This window comes from Pelophylax lessonae (genome assembly GCF_965119305.1).
Source record: "Pelophylax lessonae genome assembly, chromosome: 2".
Taxonomy (NCBI): domain Eukaryota; kingdom Metazoa; phylum Chordata; class Amphibia; order Anura; family Ranidae; genus Pelophylax; species Pelophylax lessonae.
In genome coordinates, this window is record NC_138769.1 from 722,791,192 (window position 1) to 722,799,791 (window position 8,600).

Below are 8,600 nucleotides of genomic sequence, written 5' to 3' on the forward strand. Positions count from 1 at the left end.
AACAATTACAACTTTAAAAAAAAACTCCCCATGCCTCTTAGTAAATACCTCGGTCTGTCTGCTTTCCAAAAAGAGATCATTGGGGATATTTGTAGTGTCCTGGCCATTTTGGGGTCTCAAGAAATGAGATTGGCCACCAGTACATCGGGATTGATGAATTTTCAGATATATACTATAGTTTGTGAACAATATAAGTTTCCGAAACATCAAATAATATAGTATTATAGTATAATTATATTTATAGTTTATAATATTTTTTATAATTTAATAATAATATAAATAAATAATAATAATTGAATATAATTTTATAATTTATATTAGTATAATAAAGTATTTTTCGTTAAAAAAATAAATAAATAAATAAACACACTGGGGATCAAATATCACCAATTTGTGTGAAAAAAATGATATAAATTGAATCTAGATACGGTGTCACATGACCGAGCAATTGCCAGTTAAAGTAGCGCAGTGCTGAATAGCAGAAATGTCCTGGCCACGAAGGGGGTAAAACCTTCTGGAGGTCAAGTGGTAAAATACAAAATATTTGGGACTTTTTTTTTTTTGCACTGTCGGACTTCCTGTCTGGGTGACACAGACCCCCTATCCTCTTATTTCTTGCTCCGGTGTCACAGGGACAGGAAGTGATAAGGCAGAAATACATGAAATTAGGTGGACAGACCCAAGGCTGCAGATAAGAACAAGCAAGTTACTGATTGCAGAGCTCCCTGTGGTGTATAGAAGGTCTCCGCACGCTGTGATTGGCTGTCTGAGCTCTCTGCCACACTCTCCATGTCCTCCTGTGCTGGACGTCTGGCCCCGCCCTATCCTCGCTCATTGGCAATCTGCTCTGGTCGCTGATTGGTAGCCCCGGTCGGTTGCCAGGGAGACAGGGCCAGGCAGTTGCGGCGCTGTGGGTCGGCTGGTTGTAGGCTGCAGTGGGCGGGGTTTGTGTATTAGGTGTGTGTGAGAGGTCACGGGAAGGAAGCGGCTCTCCCAGCAGCCAGTGACGTCCCCGGTTCCCAGGCCGCCCTCTCCCGCCTCTCCTCCCCCGGGACCCCGACACAGCCAGCACCGCCGCCGCCACCATGTCCTCCGGAGGAGACTTCGGTAACCCGCTCAGGAAATTCAAGCTGGTCTTCCTAGGAGAGCAAAGCGGTAAGAGCGCCTCTCATCGGCCGTGTACACCCTCCCCTCCCCCACTTACCTGCCCTGTCACTCCACACCCCTCTCCCCCCCACCTGGCTTGTCACTGTGTACCCCCCATCCCCTGATCACCTGACCTGTACCCCCCATACCACCCCCTGATCACCTGACCTGTACCCCCCCATACCATCCCCTGATCACCTGACCTGTACCCCCCATACCACCCCCTGATCACCTGACCTGTACCCCCCATACCTGCCCCTGATCACCTGACCTGTACCCCCCCATACCACCCCCTGATCACCTGACCTGTACCCCCCATACCACCCCCTGATCACCTGACCTGTACCCCCCCATACCATCCCCTGATCACCTGACCTGTACCCCCCATACCACCCCCTGATCACCTGACCTGTACCCCCCATACCTGCCCCTGATCACCTGACCTGTACCCCCCCATACCTGCCCCTGATCACCTGACCTGTACCCCCCCATACCACCCCCTGATCACCTGACCTGTACCCCCCATACCACCCCCTGATCACCTGACCTGTACCCCCCCATACCACCCCCTGATCACCTAACCTGTACCCCCCATACCACCCCCTGATCACCTGACCTGTACCCCCCCATACCTGCCCCTGATCACCTGACCTGTACCCCCCCATACCTGCCCCTGATCACCTGACCTGTACCCCCCCATACCACCCCCTGATCACCTGACCTGTACCCCCCATACCACCCCCTGATCACCTAACCTGTACCCCCCCATACCACCCCCTGATCACCTGACCTGTCCCCCCATACCACCCCCTGATCACCTGACCTGTACCCCCCATACCACCCCCTGATCACCTGACCTGTACCCCCCATACCACCCCCTGATCACCTAACCTGTACCCCCCATACCACCCCCTGATCACCTGACCTGTCCCCCCCCATACCTGCCCCTGATCACCTGACCTGTACCCCCATACCACCCCCTGATCACCTGACCTGTACCCCCCCCATACCACCCCCTGATCACCTGAACTGTACCCCCCCATACCACCCCCTGATCACCTGACCTGTACCCCCCCATACCACCCCCTGATCACCTGACCTGTACCCCCCCATACCACCCCCTGATCACCTGACCTGTACCCCCCATACCATCCCCTGATCACCTGACCTATACCCCCCATACCACCCCCTGATCACCTAACCTGTACCCCCCATACCATACCCTGATCCCCTGACCTGTACCCCCCATACCACCCCCTGATCACCTGACCTGTCCCCCCATACCACCCCCTGATCACCTGACCTGTACCCCCCCATACCACCCCCTGATCACCTGACCTGTACCCCCCATACCTGCCCCTGATCACCTGACCTGTACCCCCCCATACCACCCCCTGATCACCTGACCTGTACCCCCCATACCACCCCCTGATCACCTAACCTGTACCCCCCCATACCACCCCCTGATCACCTGACCTGTACCCCCCCATACCTGCCCCTGATCACCTGACCTGTACCCCCCATACCACCCCCTGATCACCTGACCTGTACCCCCCATACCACCCCCTGATCACCTGACCTGTACCCCCCATACCACCCCCTGATCACCTAACCTGTACCCCCCCATACCACCCCCTGATCACCTGACCTGTACCCCCCCATACCTGCCCCTGATCACCTGACCTGTACCCCCCCCATACCACCCCCTGATCACCTGACCTGTACCACCCATACCACCCCCTGATCACCTGACCTGTACCCCCCATACCACCCCCTGATCACCTAACCTGTACCCCCCATACCACCCCCTGATCACCTGACCTGTACCCCCCCATACCTGCCCCTGATCACCTGACCTGTACCCCCATACCACCCCCTGATCACCTGAACTGTACCCCCCCATACCACCCCCTGATCACCTGACCTGTACCCCCCCATACCACCCCCTGATCACCTGACCTGTACCCCCCCATACCACCCCCTGATCACCTGACCTGTACCCCCCATACCATCACCTGACCTATACCCCCCATACCACCCCCTGATCACCTAACCTGTACCCCCCATACCATACCCTGATCCCCTGACCTGTACCCCCCATACCACCCCCTGATCACCTGACCTGTCCCCCCATACCACCCCCTGATCACCTGACCTGTACCCCCCCATACCACCCCTGATCACCTGACCTGTACCCCCCATACCACCCCCTGATCACCTGACCTGTACCCCCCCATACCACCCCCTGATCACCTGACCTGTACCCCCCCATACCACCCCCTGATCACCTGACCTGTACCCCCCCATACCTGCCCCTGATCACCTGACCTGTACCCCCATACCACCCCCTGATCACCTGACCTGTACCCCCCCATACCACCCCCTGATCACCTGACCTGTACCCCCCCATACCACCCCCTGATCACCTGACCTGTACCCCCCCATACCACCCCCTGATCACCTGACCTGTACCCCCCATACCACCCCCTGATCACCTGACCTGTACCCCCCATACCTGCCCCTGATCACCTGACCTGTACCCCCCCATACCACCCCCTGATCACCTGACCTGTACCCCCCCATACCTGCCCCTGATCACCTGACCTGTACCCCCCCATACCTGCCCCTGATCACCTGACCTGTACCCCCATACCACCCCATGATCACCTGACCTGTACCCCCCCATACCACCCCCTGATCACCTGACCTGTACCCCCCATACCACCCCCTCATCACCTGACCTGTACCCCCCATACCACCCCCTGATCACCTAACCTGTACCCCCCCATACCACCCCCTGATCACCTGACCTGTACCCCCCCATACCTGCCCCTGATCACCTGACCTGTACCCCCATACCACCCCCTGATCACCTGACCTGTACCCCCCCATACCACCCCCTGATCACCTGAACTGTACCCCCCCATACCACCCCCTGATCACCTGACCTGTACCCCCCCCATACCACCCCCTGATCACCTGACCTGTACCCCCCATACCATCCCCTGATCACCTGACCTGTACCCCCCATACCACCCCCTGATCACCTGACCTGTACCCCCCATACCACCCCTGATCACCTGACCTGTACCCCCCCATACCACCCCTGATCACCTGACCTGTACCCCCCATACCATCCCCTGATCACCTGACCTGTACCCCCCATACCACCCCCTGATCACCTGACCTGTACTTCCCATACCACCCCCTGATCACCTAACCTGTACCCCCCATACCATACCCTGATCCCCTGACCTGTACCCCCCATACCACCCCCTGATCACCTGACCTGTCCCCCCATACCACCCCCTGATCACCTGACCTGTACCCCCCATACCACCCCCTGATCACCTGACCTGTACCCCCCATACCACCCCCTGATCACCTGACCTGTACCCCCCCATACCACCCCCTGATCACCTGACCTGTACCCCCCCCCATACCACCCCATACAGCCTCCAGATCATCACTAGCTTCAGGTAGCCACCTGTGGACCACCAGCCACTTCATTTCCAACTAGAAATCTAATTCCCATCTACTTGTTAATCTCCATATACTCCCCCCCCCCCCCCCCCCCCCACTACCTGACCACATAGGGACCTTTATAGATCTTCACTAGATCCCATTACCCACCTCACATGTATTGTTCACTACCCGTCCTCTGCCAGTTCACTGCTATCACCCCACTACCCGTCCTTTGCCAGGTCACTGCTATCACCCCACTACCCGTCCTCTGCCAGGTCACTGCTATCACCCCACTACCCGTCCTCTGCCAGGTCACTGCTATCACCCCACACCCCACTACCCGTCCTCTGCCAGGTCACTGCTATCACCCCACTACCCGTCCTCTGCCAGTTCACTGCTATCACCCCAATACCCGTCCTTTGCCAGGTCACTGCTATCACCCCACACCCCACTACCCGTCCTCTGCCAGGTCACTGCTATCACCCCACTACCCGTCCTCTGCCAGGTCACTGCTATCACCCCACTACCCGTCCTCTGCCAGGTCACTGCTATCACCCCACACCCCACTACCCGTCCTCTGCCAGGTCACTGCTATCACCCCACTACCCGTCCTCTGCCAGGTCACTGCTATCACCCCACACCCCACCACCCGTCCTCTGCCAGGTCACTGCTATCACCCCACACCCCACCACCCGTCCTCTGCCAGGTCACTGCTATCACCCCACTACCCGTCCTCTGCCAGGTCACTGCTATCACCCCACACCCCACTACCCGTCCTCTGCCAGGTCACTGCTATCACCCCACTACCCGTCCTCTGCCAGGTCACTGCTATCACCCCACTACCCGTCCTCTGCCAGGTCACTGCTATCACCCCACTACCCGTCCTCTGCCAGGTCACTGCTATCACCCCACACCCCACTACCCGTCCTCTGCCAGGTCACTGCTATCACCCCACTACCCGTCCTCTGCCAGGTCACTGCTATCACCCCACACCCCACTACCCGTCCTCTGCCAGGTCACTGCTATCACCCCACACCCCACTACCCGTCCTCTGCCAGGTCACTGCTATCACCCCACTACCCGTCCTCTGCCAGGTCACTGCTATCACCCCACACCCCACTACCCGTCCTCTGCCAGGTCACTGCTATCACCCCACACCCCACTACCCGTCCTCTGCCAGGTCACTGCTATCACCCCACACCCCACTACCCGTCCTCTGCCAGGTCACTGCTATCACCCCACTACCCGTCCTCTGCCAGGTCACTGCTATCACCCCACACCCCACTACCCGTCCTCTGCCAGGTCACTGCTATCACCCCACTACCCGTCCTCTGCCAGGTCACTGCTATCACCCCACACCCCACCACCCGTCCTCTGCCAGGTCACTGCTATCACCCCACACCCCACCACCCGTCCTCTGCCAGGTCACTGCTATCACCCCACTACCCGTCCTCTGCCAGGTCACTGCTATCACCCCACACCCCACTACCCGTCCTCTGCCAGGTCACTGCTATCACCCCACACCTCACTACCTGTCCTCTGCCAGGTCACTGCTATCACCCCACACCTCACTACCTGTCCTCTGCCAGGTCACTGCTATCACCCCACACCTCACTACCCGTCCTCTGCCAGGTCACTGCTATCACCCCACTACCCGTCCTCTGCCAGGTCACTGCTATCACCCCACACCCCACTACCCATCCTCTGCCAGGTCACTGCTATCACCCCACTACCCGTCCTCTGCCAGGTCACTGCTATCACCCCTCACCCCACTACCCGTCCTCTGCCAGGTCACTGCTATCACCCCACACCTCACTACCCGTCCTCTGCCAGGTCACTGCTATCACCCCACACCCCACTACCCATCCTCTGCCAGGTCACTGCTATCACCCCACTACCCGTCCTCTGCCAGGTCACTGCTATCACCCCACTACCCGTCCTCTGCCAGGTCACTGCTATCACCCCACTACCCGTCCTCTGCCAGGTCACTGCTATCACCCCACACCCCACTACCCGTCCTCTGCCAGGTCACTGCTATCACCCCACACCCCACTACCCGTCCTCTGCCAGGTCACTGCTATCACCCCACTACCCGTCCTCTGCCAGGTCACTGCTATCACCCCACTACCCGTCCTCTGCCAGGTCACTGCTATCACCCCTCACCCCACTACCCGTCCTCTGCCAGGTCACTGCTATCACCCCACACCTCACTACCCGTCCTCTGCCAGGTCACTGCTATCACCCCACACCCCACTACCCATCCTCTGCCAGGTCACTGCTATCACCCCACTACCCGTCCTCTGCCAGGTCACTGCTATCACCCCACTACCCGTCCTCTGCCAGGTCACTGCTATCACCCCACACCCCACTACCCGTCCTCTGCCAGGTCACTGCTATCACCCCACACCCCACTACCCGTCCTCTGCCAGGTCACTGCTATCACCCCACACCCCACTACCCGTCCTCTGCCAGGTCACTGCTATCACCCCACTACCCGTCCTCTGCCAGGTCACTGCTATCACCCCACTACCCGTCCTCTGCCAGGTCACTGCTATCACCCCTCACCCCACTACCCGTCCTCTGCCAGGTCACTGCTATCACCCCACATCTCCCCCCCCCCCCCCCCCTTAAAGTAAAACTGAAGGCAAAACTTTTTTTTTTTTTCCATTTTAGATAAGAGGGTTATAACCTCAGTTAGGTTTCCCCATCTGTGTCCCATACGGGAGATTTCCCTTCACTTCCTGTCCCATATCCACAACAGGAAGTCAGATGAAATCTCTCCATAGTGAGGGAATCCCAGGGTGTCACCAGAACAAGTATCCCCATTGGAAGATTTCCCCTCTGGGGAAAAGCCAAAATCTGGGATTTTCTTTTACCTTCTGTGATAACGGTGCACAGGGCCAATCAAGTGAATCTTCCTAAGAGGGACGCATACCACAGTAAAACCTGACAGGGGTTCTAATCCTGTAAAGTCAGGAAGGTTATTTTTATCTTATTGCATTCTATTCATTAAGATAAAAAGCCTTCTGTGTGCTGCAGCCTCCCCAGCCCCCCTAATACTTAACTAAGCCCCCTCTCCGTCCAGTCATGTCCATGAGTCCCTCAGCCATCGTGAGACTCTCCCTCCTGATTGGCTGAGATACAGCTGCAGCACCATTGGCACCCGCAGCTGTCAAAGTCAGTGAGCCAATCAGGAGAGGGAGGGGATGGGGCTGATCAGCAGCTCTGTGTCTGAATGGACACACAGAGCTGCAGCTCCACTCGGGTGCCCCCATAGCAAGCTGCTTGCTGTGGGGGCACTCTATAGGAGGGAGGGGCCAGGAGCAGCGAACAGGGACCCCGAGAAGAGGAAGATCTGGGCAACTCTGTGCAAAACCAACTGCACAGAGGAGGGAAGTAGAACAAAAAAACTTTACAATCTTTTTAACTAGTTCTGCTTTAATGCGCTCCTCTCCAGTAACTGATCCCCCGCAATGCCCTCCTTCACCGGTTTTCGATTTCCCCCCCCTTCACCGGTGCCCGATTCCCCCGCAATGCCCCCCCCCCTTCACCGGTGCCCGATTCCCCCGCAATGCCCTCCTTCCCTGGTTGCCCCAAACCCCCGTAATGCCCGTCTCATTGGTTTTTGAATCCTGCCAGTCTCCCCATACACTATTTATCATCATCCCTGATGATTCCGCTAGGTCAGGGTTCCCTTACTTATTCCTCTTTGCCGTGAGTGGAGGATGTGACCACAGATGCTCAGTCAGTGTTGTGGTCTTGATTATTAGTAGAGCCGCACAATTAATTGTTAAAAAATCGCAATCTCGATTCACCCCCTCCATGATCTTCAAACGGCATCTCCTCGGTTCTTACAGAGCCGTTCTCTGCTCACTCACAAGAGCCTCCAGCAAATGTTTATCAACATTGCTAAGGCTGCGAGATCACTATAAACACAATGTTTTACAATGTATCATTTCCTTCTAAGATCAAAGGAATGAACTTCCTCT

General features: G+C 57.0%; 1 protein-coding gene across 2 annotated transcripts in view; it reads left to right on the forward strand.

Moving 5' to 3' along the window:
* Window positions 1–931: 931 nt before the first annotated feature.
* The window catches only part of RAB6A (RAB6A, member RAS oncogene family), a 94,093-nt gene continuing 86,424 nt past the window's right edge, over window positions 932–8,600 (forward strand). Inside the window, exon 1 of one of the 2 annotated variants that reach the window (XM_082245261.1) lies at window positions 932–1,155. In XM_082245261.1, the coding sequence (XP_082101387.1) occupies window positions 1,086–1,155 (70 nt within the window). In that variant the 5' untranslated portion in view covers window positions 932–1,085. The remainder of the gene's footprint in view (window positions 1,156–8,600) is intronic. The other variant, XM_082245260.1, reaches the window with a different exon arrangement.